The sequence below is a fragment of the Apostichopus japonicus genome, chromosome 12, assembly GCF_037975245.1.
Source record: "Apostichopus japonicus isolate 1M-3 chromosome 12, ASM3797524v1, whole genome shotgun sequence".
NCBI classification, from domain to species: Eukaryota; Metazoa; Echinodermata; class Holothuroidea; order Aspidochirotida; family Stichopodidae; genus Apostichopus; species Apostichopus japonicus.
In genome coordinates, this window is record NC_092572.1 from 21,607,928 (window position 1) to 21,635,215 (window position 27,288).

Sequence of the window (27,288 nt, forward strand, 5' to 3'; positions counted from 1 at the left end):
TCCTCTTCCTCCTCCTCTTCCTCCTCCTTCTCAATCTCTTTCTCTCTCTTTATCTTGGTAAGAGGATGAAAAACAAAGGAAATTTACTCTCAGTGTAACGTTTTGTGAGAAGTTTTTGCTTTTCGTTGACTCACAACTACAATTACTATCTAGTGCTCAGGAAATATATTTAGGAAAATATCGTTATGACGATTGCCTGATAATTACGTAACTGCAAAATTTGTGGTTTCTTTTTATGAAAACAGGAAGTCCATTCCCACTGCCATGTTTGTAGTTTAGAGCACAAATTAACGAGACGATAAATAATGTGCTGAGGAATTCATCTATGATTAAAATCCCCGGGATAGGGTTTGTTAACATCTTTTTATTTTAGTTTCTCGTTACTCACGAAATAATGGCGTATTTATTCACTGTTAGTACATTCTGGAGCTCGATCATCAAAGTCAAAATTGGCGACGTGGTGGTTTTCATCATCTCGTTCATAAATAGAGGCTGTTTCCGGACTTAATCTGAAATGAATATAAAATATTATATATGTTTTTATTTGTATTTTTACGGTCAAGACGGAGGTAAAACATTTGTTTCCGGATGTCGTTTCCAGGAGGATCTGAGTTTACGATCATTGAAACTACACACAGCTGATTATTACATAACTTTTTAATAACCATATTACTTACCTTGCATATCCATTTATATCTAGCTCCGGGCCATCTGCAAAATCATCTAATGAAAGTAATGTATATTATTCATGTTAATACTTGATATTAAAAATTAAATATTCACAAAAAAAAATGAAGTTTTGAATTCACTTGATTTTTTTTGTCATTAGCGGTCTCTTAAGACTCCGATAAGTACCCAGAGTGTCATCGAAAAGAAATTTTAAGCTTGATTGCTTAATGCTAAGAGAAAAAAAATTAAGAACAATGGTAACTTGCCACTTCCGAAAAAATAAAATAAAACACTTTTTTTTGGCAGTTTAAGCAACCTTAATTTACCTCTATATTTCTTCCTGTTCATGAGATATATAATGAAAGAGGATATATGATAAACCTCTTACCCTCTGGATCTTGGTAAGAAACGGACAGCTTCCGACCGGAGTTCCCTCCCAAACTTCAAATTTATATCATAATAATATGAAAATATTATTCAAAGGTTATAAAATGATATACTCAACTATATAGTCTTGTTCACATATAAATAATGAAAGAAGAAGAATATATCAATTTGAATTCTAGAGACTATTGTTCTTAGACTCTAGGACTTTTTTCTTCAAATAAAGGCGAATGGGTGAAACATATTTTAGTGGCGATATCGATCTGCAACAAAACTAAACGTTTACAATAATACAGGTTTCATGACCTAACTTGAGCCATTTTTGTTAACAAATCGCAACAATGTATTATGATATACTCATATAGACTATAGAAAACGAACATCTTCCGGCCAAACGCTATATGGTGTAAACATATTCAATTATGTTACATTCCTTCGTAGAAGTTTGCCTTATTTGAAGGATCAAACAGACTGAAAGATATCTTTCTTCAACTCAATTGCCAGTCTTTTGAAATTATGGTAACAATTTGACATAAAACTCTAAGTTAAATGTTTCGATGGCTTGATCGCAAAATAAACGACATATTCATGTGTGTAGTTACCATTGTTCGTAGCAGTGGTCATAAACTACGGGTCTTTCCGAATCGACGTTACCTACAAAGCAGAAAAAAATGTTAACATAGAACTATTCAATAATAAATTCCAGTTCCTTAACATTTCGTCGATTCTGAGCCAATGCTGAATAACTTCACACTTAACCTGGTTTTAAGTGGACGTTACATTCATTCGTAATCAAATCAAACGTATTTTCACAACTCTTTGGATATATCTATCATTGTACTCAACACATCACTATGTGACTAACTCTGCATATCTGGAGTGTTATCTCAGTGGTTAACACCGGTGCCTTTCAATCATAATGTCCCCGGTTCGAGTCACTCCCAAAACAAATTAACGCCCAAGACAATTAACAATTCATAATCATGGACGTTAAATATTAATGTGAGAGACTGACTTCGGTCTGCTTGCGGCTTTGATAAGCCAATTAGGCTTTTTCGTGAGTTCCTGCTTGCAGGAGGATCTAATATACGTATATGCATTATCGAATTAACATACCTTCTTTACACGGGTTAGCAGGAAGGTCCCTATGTAACATTCTGTTTTCCACATCTAGAGCATGATGCGCTCTCACTACATCTGGAAAGTCCACTGTATCAAACCTGGGATGTTGTCTTCTCGAGTATCTCAAAGTAAAAAATAATAAAATGAAATATAGGTACTTGATATATAAAGGTTGTGTTGATAGAAGTATGGTAGTTAAATGGCTCTCATTTTCCAAAATCTAAAAAATAGAAGATTAATGTAGATAAATTAATTTGTCAAATGTGAATTGATTCAACTTTGAATGCATAATTAGAATAATGTCATTCCCTCTGTTAAGAGTCAACAAAACCTATCGAATTTCAATTTTATACACCAATACATGTAAGAGAGAGGAGAAAAGGTGTTATTGTTTATTCACATTTCAAAAAGACTGAAGAACAAGCCTGACAATAGCATGATTCAGCCATTCATATTTAAGTCTTTAATGCTTTATGTCCTTTTTTTGTTTTGTTTCTTCAAAAGAGAGCTTGCTATATAAATATTGCATTGTTGTTTTCTAAACTTGGCAATTTTATTAGCAACTATAGACTGTTGATTGAAGTGAGAACAAACGACACATGAACAAACATAAAATCAAATGTTGAAACACCTACACACATATTTAAATCACACATTATTTAGAGCATTGGAGGCAAGGACTGGGATGATACAACCAAACCGTTTTGATGAGGTAAGGGTAGGTTTTACTTGTTTGTTTCTTACCGTCTCGATAACTTTGCAATTTGCCTTCCTGCAAATCATAGTAGAATGAAAGAAAATTAATGTGATTAAAAGTCACATAGTTAATGTTATACTAAATAATTTAACAATGTAACGAAAGTTGCATATTGGTTCAATTCTATCTTCCATTAATACAAAACTCTGCTTTTAAAGTTTTTAGTTTTTCCTTTTTGAAATTTTTACCATCAATTACAATAGATAAACAGGTGATTTATTCTTACATTATACACCAAGAAGTACATTTTTATAAATATAACTTACGATTGTAAAAGAAAGTCAGGGATGAAATACCAAACACGACGAAGAGAATAACACAAATCAAGAGTGGTTTCCGTGAAACTGGGCTCGATTCGTCCACATCTGTGAGAGAGAAGTAAAGTCTAAGGGGTTGACGAAAAGACAATATAAGGAGTACCTTTAACGATTCGCCTAAAAACTGATCTTCACTGAATGAAGCAAAACCATTGTGTGTCATATGTTGTACTTTTCTTTCCACTGCGAAGATTTATCGACGAAGGTACTAATGGGACATAAAAGTCCGATACATTTTCTCATACGTTCCTCCTTTTATGTAAAATAATGATCCTATATCTTATTTCTATATGTTACATATATATAAATGTCACACACATATACATATTTATATGGGCGTATATATATATATATATATATTTATATATATATATATATATATATATATATATATATATATATATATATATATATATATATATATATATATATATATATATATATATATATATATATATATATATATATATATATATATATATATATATATATATATATATATATATATGGCATCGTCGGTATATATGCAAATGGTATCTCGAAATGTTGCTGGTAACTTACCGACTGCCTACACCTAACACTCACATAAATTAGATAACTTTTAAATCTGTACTGGTACCCGTTAATTCCGAGCTTCTCTTAGATTCAAATCCTGTTATTGTTTATAAAGTACGGAATTTACACGGCATTGATCACACTCTACACCATCAATAAGTGACTTATAATAAGTAATATATAGAATGCTAAGGTAGCATAAATCGTCTCATTCTAAACAAATTTGAAACCAAATACGAAGAAGCTAAGGTAACGCATTTCGATAAATTTCTTATACATGATATTAACCTTTAGAAGTACAGCTCAAGGATCGCAAGGATACAAATCCATCGAGATGTTCAGACAAAACAAATGTTTGAAAGCATTTGACTTAGGGACACCACCATATATTGACAAAGATTGGTTAATATGAAAAATGGCCTTTAACGTTTTGAAAGCTATTAACGATTTACATTTAGTTCTGTGAAAAATGTTATATAAATTGAGGGGGATATAAACTAATAAGCATGGCAATATTGACGTATTGTTGATACCTATAACAGGGGATTCCTTCACTCCTTCACTATTTAGTCGCAGGATGCATGGTAATAGTTAATGATATGCTTTGTGTACATTGAAAGCGCATATGCGTTTTTGGAACTGCAGTGGTAACCGCATTATTAGTGCGTGTTTGTGATCAGTGGAGTTCACACGATGCTTTACTAAACTTACCTTGCACCGCATACAAGACGGTTGTATTTGATTGTGCGGGTCGACCTATCCCATTATCCGCCATGCATCTATATATGCTTATGTAGTCATTGTAGACCTCGTCATAAGATAATGTCCAAACTGCTTGGTATCTCAATCTTCGCTTGGTTTGTGGAGATACTGAGTTACGTAAAGTAATCCATTCTTCATGAATTTTCTTTTGCAGTGAAATTGTCGGGAATGGATTTGAATACGCCTCGCACTCCACAGTAAAGTTACCATGCGGTGTGACGGTATCCGGAGTAGGCGAGACAACGATATTGACTGTTGCTGCAACTGTGGAGAAACGAAACATCTTATGTACAGTATGGCCAGTAATGAAATGGAATTTAGTCTCAATGTAGTCACCACTGAGGGGTTACACCTTCCTAGTAACAAAGAAAAGTACTTTACTGCTTTCGGTGAAATATTATGTGGCAATTCGTTCGTGCATGTTCTTTTGTCAGCCATCTGCTTCAAACTGTCAATCAAATTTTAAGCTTGTAACATGTGACGTATTATCGCATCTAATGGTTTCATTTTATACCTAATATTAATATGTAATTTCTATATGTAACCATATTGTTTTTAATATACACATATCTTTTTTTTATAAAAACCATGCTAACCTTCTTAGCGAGACTTACATCACGATAACTAGTCATAACCGAAGAAGAATGATAATTCAACACTCGTTACTTGTTTCAGAATATCAACGATGTAACACATCTTTACTAATAATTCATATGCCATAGTAACAGCTTAATACTCTTTTGAAGGACCTATTTAAAATGAGTAATCAATAAACATTAGGTTTCACGCGGAAGAGGAAGTTACATATATGAGTTGTTCCTATAGTCATAAAAAGCTGTACTAGATCACAATTTACACTCTCGATGATTGAAACAATAACATTTTGTCTTTGTGTCAGTGTGATCATTTTGAACTGTCAACTTAAGGAGTAAAGTCAAATATTTTTCAAACTTTGTCTTTGTTAGGAGCAGAAAAAAAGTCTATCTGGCTTTTATGTCATCACAAATACTCACACGTGACGTTTAATAGCACTGCATCAAAGACGATATCACCGATGCCATTGTTTGCTTCACATCTATACCTGCCATATAGCATCCTTGTAAAGTTATCGAAAAGAAAAAAACTCTTCATTGTTGACCATTTTTCTGTGAAATACGTTTTCCGTTTGTCAAACTCTCCCGGCTTAACGATTCGCGTTAATGTAACGTTTGGCTTAGGGTTACCATCCGTTGAACACAGCAATGTTACGTTAGCAAACTCCTTGAATATGCAACTCCTTGTAGCACACGTGTTAGTTCCTTTTACAGAAATATTGATGGTTGGTTGGTCTGTCAGTCAGTTATAAAACACAAAAGAAATATACATCATGTTAACAACTATGGAATGTAAGAAATAAAGAAATACAAACACATGTGGTTCTATCAACAAAGAAACCAACAGTTTTTTTTGATCACACACTAAAATAATATCTTTATTTTACAGCATGTATAGTTTTCAATGAGCATTGTAGAAAGTATTATAAATTACTCACAGAAGACATTTAGATGAGATGACGCAGACAGGTTCAAACCATTCTGTACCTCACAAATCATTTCCTTGCCATTGTGAATTCTCTGGCTCGTCAACATTATTTGCCCACAATATCTATATCCAGATACTGTTGCTATTTCAAGACTGTGCGTATTATCATGAACTATTCCTGTATCAACCATCCACGTCAACCGAGGTTCCATGGAACTTTTTACACAGCACTGCGCCGTTATTGCCTCGCCTTCAGTTACGTCAGTGGTGACATTGAACAAGCCAGGTGAACCTAGTTCAAGATTATAGACAATTTGATTATCCATTTTGCAAAATAAGGTATTCTTCAAAGTTTCCCCTTTGAAGAATATCCTTCAGGATGGTAACGTCTTACTCATTCATTTACCTGCCTATGTTTTTCTCTCTCTATTAATCCTATTTTAAGAGTTGGTGCCTACGTGCGAAGATAGACAATGGGCTCATTTTATTTTTTAATGGGCTACATTTTACTTGCTTACGTTTAGTTATCTTTTCATTTTTCGTTATCTGGTTACATGTTGGTTCTTACATTCAAAATTAACACCTATGTTCTTTGTATAACAATAATATTCAAGAGGCTCTTGGGGAAGATTAACCTTAGCTAACTAAGTTACCCTCTCAAACTAGAGTTGAAATACAATAAAAATCAAAATCAAATAAAAACATGGCTAACTGATAAAACTAACCTTTTCATGAGAGCCAAGCGGAGAAAGTACTTAGTTCTATTGGTCATGAATAAATGGATATGTGAGTCTTACAATTATCAAGACAATCCTAACTTTATCGATACCTTTAGATCGATTTCTTTACGAATACTATTTGGCTAATTGATCATTTTTTTGGGTGCAATTTCAATGGTTATAACAGGTATCATCTTCAAAACAAAAGTCATTTACATTAACACATTTCAAGTTTCATTCTTGCCAATGTCAACAAAAGACTGTAAATTACATGAAGTACGAAGGCTTGGGTTATAAGGTGCTCATAATCAAAGTGTCCCTTTATGAGGTTTGCTTCAACCTTGTCCCAAATTTCCATCTTGTTTTTACTAGACCTTTAAAACATGTTCTGCTGACATTTCGTCAGTAGTGTTGTGTTTTATTTGAGAGTATCCAATAATGCAACTACCAACATAAAATTATTATTTGGATATCTGAGAATTATTTGAGTTTAGAACGTATCAAAACATCTGAGTATTCCAAAAAACAGTGTTAGTTTTATGTTATTAAAATCAAGATCATGAAATAAAAATTGTTTAGATCAAACCCAAGAATTACGTTTACCTTAACTATGTTTCCACCTATATAAACATTCGTGTATCAACATAGCCTTTTGACGTAGTTATTTTGTAAGCCAACAAGATACAATACATTATTACCATAATACTGGTAGGCAATAAAACGAGAAAAAAAGACTTATGTTACTTACCTTGAACTTGCAAAAGGAAAGTCCCCTTATCAGCATTTCCAGTATCATAGTACGTGATGTGTGAGTATATTCCACCATTCCTTGGGGTCACATTTGAAATTCTCAACATAACACGTACATTTTCTGTCAATTCTGCATAAAATTGTCCCTTAGTTACGTCACTTTGTTTCCTTGGATCGAGGATGAGAAGTTGGGCACCATCTTTTTCCAAAACCGTAGACCGGACCTGATATTTTCTTACAAACCATTCGATTTCAATATCACTATTAATTAGAACGGTGTGTGTCGATATCCCTGTATAACATAAATATGTAAATTAAACATTATTCTCCGTGATTAGTAAAACAACATTACATATTATTGGCGTATATTACCCTATTTTCAGTTGGTATTTTCAACAAAATATTTCATTAACATTCATTGTCAACTTCAGCTACCCCTTCCTCGGAATAACTTCCATGCTAATATGTCCCTAAGTCCAATAAAAGTTCAATGACTAGTGTATCAAGTTCAAGAAAAGGAAAAATAGTCCATTATATTCTTCTTCAGATTTCCTATTTGCTTTCTTCGAGTGATTAACACTGATATAGGGAAGAAATACTAAGAACATTATGAAATTAGATTGAATGAATTGAATTTGTTTGATCACGTTTAATACTCTGTAGTTTGGGTAAACTTGCACCTGCTTTTATCTACAGTTAATAGGCTTATTGACAAGTCTACAATTCGCTGAAAATGATTTGATGGTGTAAGGCCGTTCCATTTTTCACATGGAGTAACATGGATACAGTAGAAAAGCTCTTAAAAATTTCATAAAATGACTGGGAGAATCTCACTGGAGATTTGGGGAAAATTTAGCGATGCAATTAATAATAAGAGTTTAATATTCCTTTATCTAACAGAACAATAAACTATCCTGTGATTATCGAAAAGAATATGTGTGTATCTTCACACCAACTATTTCATGTGACTCATTCTACGTGCAGTTAGCTGATAATTCTATCATCGTTGATGTTTACAAATGTGGAAATTAACTGAATGATAAAGGGGTCCTGAGCAGAACTTCCATCCGGTTCTGAGATTTAAGATAATGACGTAAAGAGGTCATCTAGGGTCAATCCGATCGTGGTTTTAACAATTGTTTCACAAGTTAACTAGTTGGATATAGAAAGGTATACGTGTGTTTACCTCAAATGTCATATGCTATCTTCATACACACTATTCTAAAATGTATATTTTCAGTTAACACTATTTTCATATACATATATGATCACAACTCTCCTCATTTGACTATTATAGACTGACACATTACATAATACACCAGTCAACTTTAACAGTAAAATACTACCTTTGTCACATATTTAAATCTCTTCCCGAAAAGAAACAATCAACTACCATTCGCTTCAATACTTTACTGGCCAAGTTTCGAACTATATAGTTTTTTTCTGACAGACAAAACTTACCTTTTGTGGCGTTCGTTAAAGCAAAGTACAACAGATTGAGAGCAAAAATTCTGAGAGCCATCACGTTTGCGTGATTAATCTGCTTTCCTATCAGGTTTTGTGTGTGTGTTGAACTCGAAAATATGTTTAGTGAAAGCTAGATGTCTTACCGACAACAGTCTTGACGTTATGTTATTATTTTGGTAATTAATAATTCGAAGGAAGCCGACTGGCAAAAGAAACGAAAGTGTAAATTATCTTATTGTTACCTTAATAATTAATTCATGATAAGTATCAACTTGCAACCCTCCAATGAGATATAACAAAGGATGATAATGTTCAAATGTGAAGAAATGAAACGTGATTTCAGTCGTCGTTACTCTTTTCTTTCTTTTGACCATAACTGTTTAAATATTTACGTCTAAGTTTAACCCGGCGTATTTTGGGCAGTGTCATGCGCAAGATATCAAAGATGATTGACCTATCCTACTGAATAAGGTAAGACTTTAACCTTTTTAAAATGATCAGACTCGATGTTGAAGGTATGAAGGATGTTTTTTTTAAATTTTTATAAGAAAGGAAGTGTGGTCCTGGATACTTTGAAGCCGACTCTGATGTAAGGGGGTCCTTGCCCACAAAAACATTAACAGTTTTTACTACAGATATCGGATTTTGAGGTATATTTAGATTATATATTAGTAGGACATGTCTTTTTGATGTGAGGGAACAAATATCCCTCTCCTCATTTTGTAGAGCAAATTGAAGTCGCAATTGTGTGTAACACGTTGAAATGTTGACATATAAGTAGCCATCGTAACATCATCTTCAAAAGTGAGATGCTCTGTGGAAGGGCGCTACCGAGAGAGTGTGAATAATCCCCCCCACCCGTGTTTTATCCGGCGATATTATGGTTGTATAACGTTAACAGTTACATACTTTCAACATAGTAATTTCAAAATGGTTCATCCTCAAAATTAAGAGCCTAATTTACTTCAAGAAACAAAGCAGAATGAAAAAGCTGAAGGGTGTCTTAAGTCTTACAGAAAACTCGTAAAATGGGTGATGTTCCGCATAGATTCGAACTACTTTCAATACTACAACCGATTTCTTTCTCATTGTAAGAGCGATGACTCTTCAGCAGTATTCGTCCACAATAAGTGTAATTGGATATTTCTTCCACAGTAAGATCACGACTGTCATGAAGTATTATTCCTGTCTCAGATCGAAGTCATTAGGGGTTTTCAGATTGATTCCACGCAGCACACTACAGTCATAGAATCATTTTTCTATAACGCCTGTGATCACATTGGAAACGACAGAAAGTTATTTTTAGGCAAACTTGTTGTTTTAAAAATTTATATTTGCATATAAAATTACCGGAATAATAGACAAAACTAAGTAAAGTAAAGCTATCAATAATTCCACCAACGTAAGTCGCTAATTAGAGTATTCCCATATCAGCTGAGAGGTAAATGAGCCATAAGGGGGGGGGGGGGGGGCTGGGAGGGGAAGATCTCAAACTAGATCTAATGGTAAAGCACATGAAAAGATGCAGCATTTTTAGGTATTGTTCGTTCTCTCGGAGCGCTATGTCTTAGCCGTGTTCCTATCTTCTCTCACAAATTACTTTGGCTTTATCCTGTTAATACGTACCTCACACATAATGTTGAAAGAAATGTACCTTACGCTTTTGCTTCAGCTATTATATAGGTATTTATACATTTATGAAGTATGAAAGTAAAATCGACTGTAAAATAGTTTTAAGCAATAATAATATATTCTTGGAATAACTAAGCATGCACCTATGGCTGATACAGTGGTTTTCAATTGATTACTTATTAAGCAATTCTTGAAGTTAAAAAAAAACTATTCTAATAATCCAGTCTTTGACAAAACATGAAATCAAAGATTAATAGAACACTTGCAAAAGAAAGTGTGACATTATTTTAATTACAAAAGGTGATCCTGGTAGTATTGTGCTGAGCAGTCTCTCTCACTTCCAGTTGAATTAGCAAGGTACACGTGATATTTCGGTCATATTTAGGACTTAATATATGGGAACTTAAAATAAAGGCCTACATGTAATGATACAAAGATGAAGTGCTTGATATCACGTAAAATAATATTGCAGCTGGACGGTCTAAGTTATTTGCTGAATGACTTTGGTTCTTTTGTTAAAGTAGCTCAATAGAAGTATTGAAAAATTAATTGACAAAAAACAAAACAAAAACAAAAACAAACAATTCAACTTAATTAACTTGAACTTGTAGCTCTTCGTTCTTTCCAGTACTATAGTACGTTTCGTGTGTGTAACGTCCACCATTTTTAGTGCTACATGTGATATTCTCAACGTCACCTGTGAATTTCTTAGCAGTTCTGCATAACATTGTCCGATTATTTTAGTTGGATTTGCTTGATCGACGATCACCACTTGCTCCTGATCTTTAATCAATAATGCATACGCAAATGGACGTGTGTCATCCAGATACCATGATATTGCAACATCACTGCCAATGGTCGATATATACGTGGATAACCCTGTAAACATCATCAACGGTTTAAGAATATTACTTCAGTTATTATTATAAACATAATATAAGTCATTGTTTATTCAAAATATGCTAACACCCAGTTATTATTTTTAGTAAATGTTAGCAATGTTAAAAATTGCTCATGACAAATATTTATTTCTGTCAGTGTATTATTACATGGTATATTTGTATCATGATTTGTATGCATGATGCCTAAAACCTAACATTGTGAGGTTTGGTGAGAATACCCGAAACTGGATACATAGTGGACCGCAACTGCAACACGTTGATTGCTAACAGTTTGGCTGTGAACTTTTTTACACTCAGACTTTTCTAGCTATTATAGCTAGATCATTGCATTTGAACAACACAAATCCTTTTGTCGAATTATCTTACCCAGTTGCAATGTGCGCTAAAACTAAGTTAGGATTATACGCTCAGTCCGTTTACTCAGAGACCAACTAATGGATCCCACTGTAGTTCCAGCTGCAAATACTACTGTCAGGCTCGAATTGATAGAATAACAACATTAATAATGGTAAACCATACCCATAAGTGTTTCTTTAAAAGGATTCGGAACAGAAACATATATATCCTATTTTCAAGCTATTGAAAGATGAACGCATGGGAGGTACACATATCTACTGAATGTTACATATATCTTGTTCAGTTACAATTTCTTTAATATAAAGGAAAACTTCATGGCGTATCTCTTGTAGGCTGATATTAAAAATATTATTTTTGTTCCAATACATTTTCTTACTTGTTCTTACATTTTATTTATATGTTAGACAAAGTCAAGCAATTTCCTATCGAAAATTGAGATTGTCCCTATAAAAGAAATGGAAAGTAAACATTAAGATATCGGTCAATAGACTATTCGTTCGTATGTAACACAAGACCAGGAGCTCGAACAGTCTGATTTCCGTCGGTTATATCTTCACAAGAATCTCATAATCATGTCTGCTTAGTGTTCATGTATACGAACGTTTGAGGATTGTAGTTAATGAACAGTTATAACGCATGCATTAACCACAGAGTGATTGTGCTTTATTTATTTAAGTAATAACTTGATGAAGCTCATTGTTTATTTAGAGAGTTTGACAATGAAAACGAAAGTAATAGCATGGTGGCTGATGACGGTTAGTTATTTATTTCTTTACTACAATAGTAATTAATACTAAACAAGTGGTGACAATTGACCTAGAAAGAATATCTCCTTCAATCAAGCCCTCGATTACTTGATCAATACGTTACTTATTGTTAAAAATGACGTTAAAACACACTCTCAATAATACATATGTTTTGTTTTCTGGTAGTTGTGACTGAGTTGTTGTACAACAGTTTGCTTCAAAGTCATTATTTCCTTTTAATTTCCTATATATATATATTAAATAATCGTCATCCCACATAGCAAGCGTAATTCGTCCAATATACCAATGTTAGGTTTATTGATTACCGACACCATTACATGCAATACACTAATACATTGCAACCAATGACATATATCGTGAGATATGCTAGTTACATGTTAAAATTCCAATATGTTTTGCTCAAAAGCATCATTACATTGTTAATAACTTTTGGAACTGAAATCACTTTGCTTATTTAAAGAACAAATCCTTCTCTCGCTTTCTTTAGTATTGCGTGACTAAGAACACACTAACGTAAAAAATTGTTCGTAAACATCGTTCCCGGGCCCGGTCCCGGTCCCGGTAAGGCTTATATCGATGATAACGTGACAGGAACGATACGAATCACACAAATTAGTAGTCCAACAGAGATATTTTAACTGATTTCTTGCAATTTATTCTCCTGCAGGGTTCATTATAATTAATATGATGAATATATATATTTACATATATATACATATATATACATGTATATATATATAAACATATATATATATATATATATATATATATATATATATATATATATATATATATATATATATATATATATATATATATATATATATATATATATATATATATACCGACTCTTAGCATGTTCGTCAATATCGCACATATTTTTGTTAAATTGTAAACGAAATTCTAAATTCGATAAACGGTTAGTAGCTAGAGCGCCACCAGGCCAGCCTTGACTTGGATGGACTCTACTCTACGTACATGTGGGACAACCTAGTTACTTATCACAGAGGGTTGGAACTTGCATGTATGATTGTAACAACATGTTAGGACCATTTTACATCTAAGCAAAATCCATATTGACAAAATAACTTCAAGGGAGTGATGTCCCCTACCTTTAGACACCTCCACTAGGCGATATTACATCTTACCAGCCCCACTTTATTAAAGGAGGTAGCCCCTGGGCTAGAGCCTATAACGTTACAAGAAAAGCCATCAATACAGGCATTAGTTAAACAACTTAATTTTCAGAGTTAAATGATAAACTGGGGAAAATGTTGGTTTTGCCCCTTCCATCACAAAATAATTTAGCGACTGATACTAAATGATACGGAACAGTAGAATGTGCAAAATCGAAATACCATATGTAAAGCATTTATATCAAAAAAATGATATACAGGATCTCCCTCTCATTAAATTACCCAATATGTGAAATAGCGTGCCTATTGCATCGTTTTACAATTCAGAAATTTTCTAAGCGAACTAATTATGGTGTTCCTGTTTTTTTTTATAACAAAAAGAAATATTGTAACGTCACTTCCCTTTCTGGTGGCAATCTTTAAAGCTGGGATTGGCCAAAGAGATTCTCGACTAAGAGATGACAATGGAGAAGATATGAAAGTACCCTTGGCACATCGGTACCGTTTCTTCAAATCTCATATCGCATACAAGGGTCATAAAATATTGTGCTTACAATATACGGCTCTTATCGTTATACTTGCATTACGTACAACGTTAACTGTTAACACAATGACGCAATACCCCAACGTGGCGTCTAAACGCAGCTTACAATGCGGCGCTACACCCAGCGTACAACGCAGAGTTAAACGCAGCGCACAACGCACCACCCAACACAGCATACAAATATGAAAACAGATCGAGGCTAAGGAAGAAATTTTTATACGGTGTCGACACGCCTTTAACCGATGTCAATACACTAACAACCGAACTAAATCACAATGTGGATCATTTAACCTAGCTTCCTAGCTGATAGCTGAATTAGGACTAAAGCACTATGCTGTTTATTACGGACTCACTGAAATATATCCATTCACCACAGAGCACGGATTCTAACAAACGTACATACAATGTCGCGCAGTTCAGAACGCAACAATTTAATGTTAATAACGTGAATGTTAATAAGGGGTTAATCAACGGTCTAGCGTGCGTTACTCACAGGATTAATGCACGATCGGGGGATAATGCAAGCGATGCACGAGGGCGGAGCCCGAGTGCATCCAGCGATAGCATTAACACCCGGAGTGCATTAATCATGTGAGTAACGCACGCTAGACCGTTGATTAACCCCGTTCATTCATACACTACCATTTGTGTGGGGGAAAAATCATAAATCAAAACATTTTTGGTTACATATAACCAAGGATTTATTAAAGTGACGCCCCGTAATTTTACCGTGCGTTACGTACAGGATTAACCACGGTAACCTGACCTGAATGGACCAATAGGATTTAGGAATCTTTACTAAGTATGAATGAACAATCGGTTAATAAGGCCAATCCTAAATAACTGGGCGTTATCTCACTCAGTGCAATGGTGCAGTTTGCTAACAATTCATACGACCCACAAATGTATTAAATAATATTCCGAGCACTTACAGTATCTACGAACAGTTGATGTCGTGGTATTAGAAACATACCAATTCGGTTGATCGAAATAATGAGATATCGTACCGTACGTATTCTTGTATCTCGTCTTGTATGAGATTTTGTCAAAGGGTCTTACACTACACGTTAGCATCAGCTCCTTTAATACTAGCCTGAACATTGGCCTGGGTTTACGCGAGTGAGATTTTACTTCTTCAAAGAACACCGCCTCTGAGCTGCGGTCACGGAAAACTCATGTCTTCGAACAAAGGCCAGGTGCACGATTGTTTACGTATTGTTAACAAATTTAGGAGGATAACAGGAGGAATTGTACCATTACTAATTTCCAGCCTAAACAATTAAAACGGAGTAAAGAAAAGCTTTCAAAAGTTGAATACCAAGTTAGATTACGATATGAACTACTAGCAGATCATATTCATATGAAATTCACAAGCGTTGAAATTAAAGATGCAACCAAAACCTGATTTCATGTTCTTTTTTTAAACAACCAGCTTGTTTCTCTTGATTAATTCATATTAACTCTAATCATTACCAAATTGATATACATCACTTGTTTTAGGCATGTCTTTAAGTTATTCGGCATGACGGTAACAACAATGCAATTTTTCAATTGTGTAACTGTAAAAATGTATAACCTTTTTCTTTTATTTCTTAGTATAAGATATTTGTATTCCATTAATGCTTTTCTCTCAAGCGTATTACTCAGGAAACAGCTCATGCTGGATGGTAAAAATGTAATTATTTTCGTTATCGCACACCATTGTACATGTACATGGTGGCCACAATTCTACCAGACAGAATGAGTGAATCAAATTCCTGATGAGATTTAGAAGTTTCTGACATTAAGTGTTCCTCCATAACGTCATGATTTTCCTAACCTACCGCAAATTATTCCAGACAATTGTCGCTTTCACCCGACGCATAACATTGGCGAGCTACTATTTAAACAACTCTCCAAGTAGTGGTCTCCCTCGAAATGAGAGGTATGATATTTGCAGACCTTCCGGGCTAATATTGAATAAACACACAGGACAATATCAGTATTCTGTACTATATACTCAACGCTACATAGAGTTTCACCATCTCTTAGAAATTTATCTTGACGTTGGATACTTACTGAATGATACTACACATATTATAGTTATATAATAGATATATCAAAGATATATAATATAATAGATATAAAAGATATGTAATAGCTCTAAGTAATATATAGATTATATAACAGATATATGATTGATAAGTAATAGATATATAGTACATATGTCCAAGGTATAAAGATATACAGTGGAAATATAATATATATAATAAATATTTATAAATATTATATATATTGTTTTTGATAAAAAATAAAAATAAATGCCTTGATTCTATACAATGTCGCTCACAGACGCGACCTGCTTAGAAATATTATATAACAGTTATGTAAGTACGTTAAGGTAGTAGGAACTGTGTAACACCCATAACAATAGTGTAGACAAGCATGTTGGGGAAGAGCGAAATACCCATAGTCCGTATCTTTTCCAATTGCATCATTATACCCATTGTTGAAGTTTAGCAACTCCGAAAAGCTGTAATTGGCGAAATACAACATTCAAAGGCTTTTTTTTTGAGTAGACAATATGCATATTGATACTTTAGGAAAAGCGCCTCATCGGAATTGCTCTTACTTTTAAGAATACCCGTGACAGCTCTTCGTGATAACGTTTGGTATACACTTTGAGATCGATTCTGATCATATTACAAAGGTTAAAGTCTTACCTAATTCAGTCGAGAAGATCACTCATCTTTGATATCTTGTGCATGCTACTGCCCCCAAAGACGCCGGGTCGAACTTAGAGTTAAATATTTTATCAATTTGGTTAAAACAGAGAAATGAGTAACGACGACTGAAATCCCGTTTCATTTCTTCACATTTGAACGTTATCATCCTTTGTTATATATTATTAGAGGGTTGCACGTTGATAGTAATCATGAATTAATTATTAAGGTAACAATAAGATACTTTACACTTTCGTTTCTTTTGTCATTCGGCTTCCTTCTAATTATTAATTACCAAAATAATAACATAACGCCAAGACTGTTGTCGGTATGACATCTATCTTTCACGAAACATGTTCGTGTTCAACACACACACACACAACCAGAGAGGAAAGCAGATCAATCACGCAAACGTGATGGCTCTCAGAATCTTTGCACTCAATGTGTTGTACTTTGCTTTAACGAACGCAACAAAAGGTAAGTTTTGTCTGTCAGAAAAGCTATATAGTTCGAAACTTGGCCAGTAAAGTAATGAAGCGAATGGCAGTTGGTTGTATCGTTTTGGGAAGAGATTTAAATATGTGACAAAGGTCGTATTTTACTGTTAAAGTTGACTGGTGTATTATGTAATGTGTCAGTCTATAATAGTTAAATGAGGAGAGTTGTAATCATATATCTATATGAAAATAGTGTAAACTGAAAATATACATTTTAGAATAGTGTTTGAAGATAGCATATAACATTTTAGGTGAACACATGTATACCTTTCTATATCCAACTAGTTAATTTGTAAAACAATTGTTAAAACCACGATCTGATTGACCTTAGATGACCTCTTTACGTCATATCTTAAATCTCAAAACCGGATGGAAGTTCAGCTCAGGACAACTTTATCATTCAGATAATATCCATATTTGTAAATATCAAGGAGGATAGAATTATCAGCTTATTGCACGTAGAATGAGTCACATCCAATAGTTGTTGTGAAAAGATACACATATTCTTTTCGATAATCACAAGATCCTTCACTCTAAGCTCATAATGTACATTATAGACGAATCATTTCACAATAGTTCATTGTTCTATTAGATAAAGGAATATTAAACCGACATTATTTATTGCATGGCTAAATTTCCCCCAAATCTCCAGTGAGAGTCTCCCATTCATTCTATGAAATGTTCAAGAACTTTCCTACTGTATCCATGTGAAAAATGGAACGGCCTTATACCATCAAATCACTTTCAGCGAATTTTAGACTTTTCAACAAGCCTGGTAAACTGCAGGTGCAAGTTTACCTAAACTACGGAGTATTAAACGTGATGAAACTAATTCAATTCATTCAATCTAATTTCATTATATTCTTAGTATTTCTTCCCTATGACAGTGTTAATCAATTGAAAAAAAACAAATAGGAAATCTAAACAAGAATGTAATGGACTATTTTTCCTCTTTTGAACATGATACACTACTCATGGAACTTTTATTGGACGTAGATACATATTAGCATGATAGTTATTCCTAGACAGGGGTAACTGAAGTTGGCAATGAATTTCAATGAAATATTTTGTTGAAAATACCAACGGAAAATAGGGTAATATAAGCCAATAATATGTAATGTTGTTTTAATAATCACGGAGAATAATGTTTAATTTACATATGTATGTTATACAGGGATATCGACACACACCGTTCTAATTAATAGTGATATTGAAATCGAATGGTATGTGAGAAAACATCAGGTCCGGTCTACGGTATTGGAAAAAGATGGTGCCCAACTTCTCATTCTCGATCCACGGAAACAAAGTGACGTAACTAAGGGACAATTTTATGCAGAATTGACAGAAAATGTACGTGTTATGTTGAGAATTTCAAATGTGACCCCAAGGAATGGTGGAATATACTCACACATCACGTACTATGATACTGGAAATGCTGATAAGGGGACTTTCCTTTTGCAAGTTCAAGGTAAGTAACATACAGTTGCTTTCTCGTTTTATTGCCTACTTAAGTAAATTTATGGTATTACTGTTTTGTATCTTGTTGGCTTACAAAATACGTCAAAAGGCTATGTTGATACACGAATGTTTATATAGTTGGAAATATAGTTAGAGTAAACGTAATTCTTGGGTTTGATCTAAACAATTTTTATTTCATAATCTTGATTTTAATAATATAAAACTAACACAGTTTTTTGGAAGACTCAGATGCTTTGATCTGTTCTAAACTCAAATAAGTTTCAGTGATCCAACAAAAAATTGTATGTTGGTAGTTGCATTTAAAATTTATTTTATTGTATTTCAAAGGCAAAATTTGAAGAAGATCTTATTTTGCAAAAGGGATAAATAAAATTGTCTATAATCTTGAACTAGGTCCACCTGGCTTGATAAATGTCACCACTGACGTAACTGAAGGCGAGGCCATAACAGCGCAGTGCTGTGTACAAAGTTCCATGGAACCTTGGTTGACGTGGATGGTTGATACAGGAATAGTTCATGATAATACGCACAGTCTTGAAATAGCAACAGTGTTTGGATATATGTATTGTGGACAAATACAGTTGACGAGCCAGAGAATTCACAATGGCAAGGAAATTATTTGTGAGGTACAGAATGGTTTCAATCTGTCTGCGTCATCTCATCTAAATGTCTTCTGTGAGTAATTTATAACACTTTTAACAATGCTCATTGAAAACTATACATGCTGTAAAACATAGATACTATTCTAGTGTGTGATAAACAAAAACATGTTTAGTTATTCATTTATTTATATTTTATTTTACATTTTTTTATAGCGCCTTATCCAATCAGAAATTGGCCTAAGGCGCTTTACAGTAAAATACAAACAAACATGATAAACAAATATATAAATCGTTAAAGGGTAGAAAATTTGTCATATACCATCTGACAATAAATTGTATAAAAACTGCAAATGGGATATCGAAAATTATACAAACAAATTCTTAAAATTTAATATATATATATATATATATATGTGTGTGTGTAAAATTAAAATTTTAAAAGCGCTATAAATGCAAAATGGAAATGCGTTGTAATAATGTAACAATATAAATAGTAAAGAAAGCACGGTGAATGGGATGCAGATCTAAATAGAAAGGTTTTGAGTAGTTTTTAAATTCATCTATATTTTTGGCACACTTAGCTTCCTCCGATAAACTGTTCCATAATGTCGCAGATAAGTAATCCAAACGCCTGTTTCCGTATGTAGAAGAATGTTGGTTTCTTTGTTGATAGAACCACATGTGTTTGCGTTAAAAAAGCAGAGTTCTTAATTTTTTTTGTATTTCTTACATTCCATAGTTGCTAACATGATGTATATTTATTTTGTGTTTAATAACTGACTGACAGACCAACCAACCATCAATATTTTTGTAAAAGGAACTGACACGTGTACTACAAGGAGTTGCATCTTCGAAGAGTTTGCTAAAGTAACATTGCTGTGTTCAACGGATGGAAACCCTAAGCCAAACGTTACATTAAAGCGAATCGTTAAGACGAGAGAGTTTTACAAACTGAAAACGTATTTTACAGAAAACGGAAAAGGGTCAACAATGAACAGGTCTTTTCCTTTTAGTAACTTTACAAGGAGGCTGTATGGAGAGTATAGATGTGAAGCAAACAATGGCATCGGTGATATCGTCTTTGATGCAGTGCTATTAAACGTCACGTGTGAGTATTTGTGACGATATAAATCCAGATAGATTTTTTTCCTGCTCCGAATAAAGACAAAGTATGAAAACTATTTGACTTTATTTTTTAGGTTAAGGTTCAAAATGATCAGACCGAAACAAAGACAAAATGTTATTACGTCAACCATCGGGAGTGTAAATTGTGATCCTGTACAGCTTTTATGGCAGGAACAACTCATATATGTTACTTCCTCTTCCGCGTGAACCTAATGTTTATTGATTACTCATTTTAGATAAGTCCTTCAAAAGAGTATTTAGCTGTTACTATGGCATATGAATTATTAGTATGATATTAAAGATGTGTTATATCGTTGATATTCTGATACAAGTAACGAGTGTTGAATTATCATTCTTCTTCGGTTATGACTAGTTATCGTGATGCAAGTCTCGCTAAGAAGTTTAGCATGGTTTTCATTAAAAAAAATATATGTGAATATTAAAAAGATATGGATACATATTACCAATAGAAATTAAATATTAATATTAAGTATTAAATGAAACCAGTAGATGCGATAATACGTCACATGTTTCGAGCTTAAAATTTGATTGACAGTTTGAAGCAGATGGCTGACAAAAGAACATGCACGAATTACCACATAATATTTCACCGAAAGCAGTATAGTACTTCTCTTTGTAACTAGGAAGGTGTAACCCCTCAGTGATGACTACATCGAGACTACATTTCATTTCATTACTGTCCATACTGTACATAAGATGTTTCGTTTCTACACAGTTGCAGCAACAGTCAATATCGTTGTCTCGCCTACTCCGGATACCGTCACACCGCATGGTAACTTTACTGTGGAGTGCCAGGCGTATTCAAATCCATTCCCGACAATTTCACTGCAAAAGAAAATTCATGGAGAATGGGTTACTTTACGCATCTCATTATTTCCACAAACCAAGCGAAGATTGAGATACCAAGCAGTTTGGACATTATCTTATGACGATGACTACATGGGCCTATATAGATGCATGGCGGATAATGGGATAGGTCGACCCGCACAATCAAATACAACCTACTTGTCTTCTGTTCAAGGTAAGTCTAGTAAAGCATCGTGTGAAGTCCACTGATCACAAACACGCACTAGTCATGCGGCTACCACCAGTTCCAAAAACGCAAATGCGCTTTAAATGTACACAAAGTATATCATTAACTATTACCATGCATCCCTCGACTAAATAGTGAAGGAGATGTAATCCACTGTTATAGGTATCAACAATGCGTCAATATTGCCATGCTTATTAGTTTATATCCCCCTCAATTTATTTAACACTTTTCACAGCACTAAATGTAAAACGCAAATAACTTTCAAAACGTCAATGGCCATTTTTCATATAAACAAATCTTTGTCAACATATGGTGGTGTCTTTAAGTCAAATGCTTTCAACATTTCATTCTCTGAACATCCCGGTGGATCTTTATCAGGACTGTATAGGGTTACGTTCAAGTAGGAAATACCAACCCCGAAGTCTATTATATAAGTTTATATCCCCTCCATTTATATAACATTTTACACAACACTAATTGTTAAACGCCGGCACAGCGTACGTATCATACATATATCTTATGAAATCTGATAATATAGGCGCAGGTCCAGAAAAGGGCGTTTGGGGGAGGGGATTAGACATCCCTTCACGGAGAGTCCGCCCCTGTATTTCTTTCCACTGTATGCACAGACAAAACGCCCTCAAGTGAGCATAAAACACTTAATTGCTGACAATATCATAATCACGTACACTTGTACGAGGTTCATCTGAACTCTCCAGAATACATCCGTGATATTGAGATGCTGTCTTTGAGAGAAATCACCCTGTAGCTTCCTCTCCCGTACCACCTACCTGACTACTCCATCGGGGAATAAGAAACTAGTGCGCGTGATCATGTTTACATGCTCCAAAAATCTTTTAAGAGTTTTTAACTTGGTTTTATTCACCAAACTAGCTAATAAACGTGAAAATGAAAGTGTTATCCAAAGTGATATTTGCACGGTAATGTCCTTGAATGTAAAGTGTCACAATGTTTGGTAACATATTTTATAGCTTTATGACGGTCCAGGCAAATTTGGGTAAGGAAACTCGCAAAAGATGATGGATCGGGGTTGATTTTTTATAGGTATATCGAAACAAAATCTACATGATGATTATGTAGTTCAACGGTGGTTGCAAAATATCTCATAATTCTGTCACACACAACAGTAGCATAATGTACATCATTATGATGTGATATAAAATGGTTATGTTGCAATACCAGAGGCGACTGACCGTCTAATTTGATAAGCATGCGGGAAAAAATAGCGAGTACTGCGAGTGCGACGGTAGAGGCCAATGTCAGATGGCGAATGGTGGGTTTTAATTATTTACCTACATGTAGGCACACACCATGACTTATTGATGGTGGCCAAGAAGTATAACACCACCGTCGACGTGATGTGTTACCTTCATAGCGAGTCATCCTGTCATCGACATGGTTGTGGTACGACCCAAGTTAGTGTAAGGATCCAAAAAGGGTCGTTAACAGCACACGATGGTTTATGGTTTTGACAAAGGCCAAGAAGTTGGCTAGTATAATCTGTAATTAGTGATTCTTCGTTTCGATAATTTTCTTTTTAATCTATTACTTTAAGCAGAATTTGAGTCTTAATATCTCATAGAGGAAGACGAAATGAAAATGTGGAATGCTAGAATTGTTTGTATAACTTTTGTGAGATCTCAAGACCGTCATTCTAATATATGATAGATCTATTTCATGCTCTTTTGAAGCCAAAGTAATGATAATATCAAATCCTAAGTACACCCTTTAAAAATAACGTTAACCCATCAAAAATTATCATAAGTAAACTGAAACATATTCGTAATATAAACAACTTAGACGATACTCAACGTCATTTAGCCTTGGCAAAGTGGTAGTACATGATGCTTGCAGCTTTACAATGCTTTTGTATTTCTATTGACATTTTGTGTTGCATCTGGGGAACTAATGTATTGTGCCAATTTAAGTAGTTTAGCTACATTAATTGATTAGCTTCCGTTATGTAAAAGGTCTTTTTCAAAAATGTAAATGTGTTAAAGGAAAGACGGTTTGAACTGAATGTGGTGTTGTTGAACTGTCTACAGCATACCATGATTATCCTTCAAGAAGCTACAGCGTTTGAGGTATCGGTTATGAATCCACGGAATAATTCAAATTTTGGAGCTTGTTCATGTTAAGGTATAGCCTACTTTTTGTTAGCTTTATTTGGAGTTGACTTATGATAGGTTATATCTACAACAATTGAAATGACGCCTCTTGTATTAAAATTTAAATAACGTTTTCTTCAAGAGCAAGAATCGATGTCGTCTTCCCGGAAACTGCTCTTGATGACACTGTGATCCTTGCAGTGTTTGACCTAGTAACAGTAATGGTCCGTAAGTTTTGTTACAATTTAGGTACGGAACCATTCAGACGGGTATTCAGAGGAAGTGGTTGTGCCCCCTTTACAACCGTCCTGAAGCACTTAAAACTATTCAATTATGATATAAACACAATCTTGCGATTTTACTTATTACTTAAAGACCTTATTTACTTGTATTTTTTTAAATTTTCATGAGGACGAATCCCAGACACCACGCACTTCAACACTGACGTCGGCTGTAACGATATCAGGATTACACCCTTCCTTTTAATACCTTTGATTCGTCGCAGGCCACCGGTTTCTCGTTAGATTGGGGAGGGTAACTTTTAAATCATGAGCGCATAAGGTATTTACAATTTGTGAGCTACCTTGGGAAATTTGATATGCGTTGTTAGGTTTTTCTGTGATAATATGGACGTATATGTATGTGTTACCATTGTCGAAGCAAATCTAACAACGTGAGAGGGAGTCTAATGACAGAGCTTTCCTATGACGATATGAAATAATCGTCACCTGCTTACAAATATATCCCATATTGAGGAGGATACCAAAATTATTCACAAGCGATTGAGAACTATGGCATCAATAATTGATAAAATTCTGTTACAGATCAGTCTGAGATCTTCTAGTTCATCTTCTTTCAAGATATAATAAATATATTAAACAAGTATTTGCAGTAGTCTCCCAAAAACATTAAAAAGGCGCTACAATAAAATTGAGAGTAAATATGTTGCTTGATACATTTATACAACCAGGCCTATTTCGCAGCACATGTATCTGATGGTATACATAAACTTGCCAGTAGATCATAATATGATTTTAGTCATGACATTATAATAATTTCATTTCATCATATTCCAAGAAGCAAACGAATCTCTGGATGTTAAGAACCGTTATTGAAGGTTAGGGAACAACATAAACATGATTTCATTCCTCAGACAAAAGTTGATGAAGTAGAGTTTATCGCTCTAAGCGATGCACAACTTAGACAAAGAGTGAATAAGATGTCAGCTGAATTTAATCAAGGAGTTTGTATTATGTAAATATCCTACTGCATGGAATGTATCATCGGCTAGAGTCAGTTTTATCAATAATGTAATGATCTAACATTAAGCACACGGTATCATTGTGTACAGTAACCCACTTGTGCCACCATATGTAGTGCATACTCTAGGCAATCATTGGCAACTTGCAAGGGTAATCACTGCCCGATATGAAAACCATAAGTATGCTCAACTTATTGCAAACAACGAATATCGCAGTTGCATATATGTATTGCTGGCTGTATAATCAACCCCAACCACCAAGAGACTAATATCAATATTTGGCATTTGTGAAGAATGCCGATAAACGCTATTTGATAAATAAGAACTTCCCACCCCCCTCCCGCTCCATCGATGTGAAAAAGAACAAGCCACCCAAAATGGCTGACGACGTGACCTCCATTGTGTAAACGAGCCTTGGTATTTCTGCCTTATTCAACCATATACTCGTAAACTTGTTACAAAGCGGTAGCATGTTGGATTATTGTAGTTGTAAATGCACGATCATACTCATTATTTACAAACCATTTATATTTAGAGAGTTAATTTTCAAAAATGGTGTATTTTAATACTTTAATTATGCTCGTAAGTATTGTTTCCATGAAAACTATGAAAATGATAACTCGAGAATCTTTCCGGATGTAGTCAGAGCACACAATCCTTCAGCTGTGGCTTCGACAATGTCACTTCGACACCTGCCTGTTGAACCTAATAAGACCGGTACGTTGACACGATACACACGGAGAACACAATATCTATAGTAGATCTTATTATTTTGTAACGCAGTAAAAAAAGAATCGGGCTATAAAAGGATTTGCTGGGATTACACATATCCTCAGTTCTTACTGTATTCCTTACAGCACACTCTACCGATTTAATAAATTTATCACACGGCCCCGCTTTTACTGTGGCACAACGCTTTGTAATGACTGTAATCTCTGTGTGGATCGATTGGTAAGTTAGTAATTAACACAAACATTGAAACTTGACTGCTCTACTTTACGTTTAAGATATTTGACTGCTAGCTTACGCTGTAAATAATACTTACGCTTGATACCTGCCAAACTTTTTGGTCTTCATCCGTTTGAGGTAGGTTGTGTATGTTATGTGTAAACGTTATGAATATGTGTTATGTGTATGTCATGTACATATGTTATGTATATATGTTATCGCTGTAAATGTAATCCGTGGTGGCATTGCGCTGGGTGACGTCATTTGGATCTAATGACAGGGTTTTCTTAATGAAAGTAATGAAAGTAGCTATGTCACTAAGGATCGACAATATCGACAATTCAAATGGGTGTATTTTGCATTGATTGTTGGCCATTGGGCATTGTGTACTTATTGTATATTGTGGATTGTATATTAGGCATAATGTATTGAGCGATATTGACTGTAGACTTTGAGCTTTCCCTTGACAATGGCTTCTCTCTGGGAACCAATTTTAAAACTCGATATGACGGTGTATCGATTTGTGATAGAAAAGTAGATGTTACGTATCAATTCGTTGCTGTGCACCCTTCCAAATTCAGGTTTTAAGTAAAGAAGCCGTATGTGTGTTAATGAGTAACATTTAGTTGTTAATCAACAAGCCAACACGTTCATATTTTGTAGTCATGGATGGAAGTCTGATCTCTCACATCTCAAAGACGAACACACTCTTTGCTTGTTTCTTACAGATACTGTACAAACGATACCAAAAAGAGATTTAGAGAACATTTGGGTGATTGTGGCTGGTGTTGTCGGGTCCATTGCCAGTTGCCTGTTAGTTTGTGCTTGTTTCACAGTCAGGAAGTTTAAATGTAGGTATAAGTGTTGCAAACGCATTTGAACTTAATACTATAAAACTATGGAAACAGTTTAAACTATAAAGGTGTTTTGTTTTATAAAAATCTTCAGGTTTGATCAAGTTACAAAAGTAAAGATAATTTACTGATATTTGGAAACATTATATTTTACACTTAGAGGTATTTGCTTCAATGGGAAATATTAAGGTTAAGAATCAGCCAAGTGAACATCGTTTTAGACCAGATTGGTTTTGTACTATGTTTACCAAACATTTTTGAGGGAAATAATCATTT

General features: G+C 34.2%; 2 protein-coding genes across 4 annotated transcripts in view; one reads left to right on the forward strand and one right to left on the reverse strand.

The window, feature by feature from the left end:
• Positions 1-17,197, reverse strand: LOC139977862 (hemicentin-2-like). Of its 3 annotated transcripts, none has more exons than XM_071987562.1 (13): positions 17,064-17,197; positions 7,555-7,848; positions 6,098-6,379; positions 5,580-5,894; positions 4,516-4,830; positions 3,199-3,297; positions 2,920-2,947; positions 2,170-2,297; positions 1,656-1,707; positions 1,058-1,110; positions 678-723; positions 389-509; positions 1-53 (listed from the first exon to the last, which is right to left on the reverse strand). In XM_071987562.1, exons 2-12 carry the CDS (start codon positions 7,661-7,663, stop codon positions 404-406), a joined length of 1,533 nt encoding a protein of 510 aa, XP_071843663.1. In that variant the 5' UTR covers positions 7,664-7,848; positions 17,064-17,197; the 3' UTR covers positions 1-53; positions 389-403. The 3 variants fall into 3 exon arrangements, with proteins under 3 accessions (XP_071843663.1, XP_071843662.1, XP_071843661.1); XM_071987561.1 differs by lacking the exon at positions 17,064-17,197 and adding an exon at positions 9,018-9,152 and having other exon boundaries at positions 2,170-2,285; XM_071987560.1 differs by lacking the exon at positions 17,064-17,197 and adding an exon at positions 9,018-9,152.
• Positions 17,198-17,416: 219 nt separating this feature from the next.
• The window catches only part of LOC139977853 (fibroblast growth factor receptor-like), a 67,239-nt gene continuing 57,367 nt past the window's right edge, over positions 17,417-27,288 (forward strand). Inside the window, exons 1-6 of the mRNA XM_071987541.1 lie at positions 17,417-17,540; positions 18,735-19,028; positions 19,433-19,714; positions 20,429-20,749; positions 21,503-21,808; positions 26,887-27,009. Of these exons, the coding sequence (XP_071843642.1) occupies positions 17,417-17,540; positions 18,735-19,028; positions 19,433-19,714; positions 20,429-20,749; positions 21,503-21,808; positions 26,887-27,009 (1,450 nt within the window). The remainder of the gene's footprint in view (positions 17,541-18,734; positions 19,029-19,432; positions 19,715-20,428; positions 20,750-21,502; positions 21,809-26,886; positions 27,010-27,288) is intronic.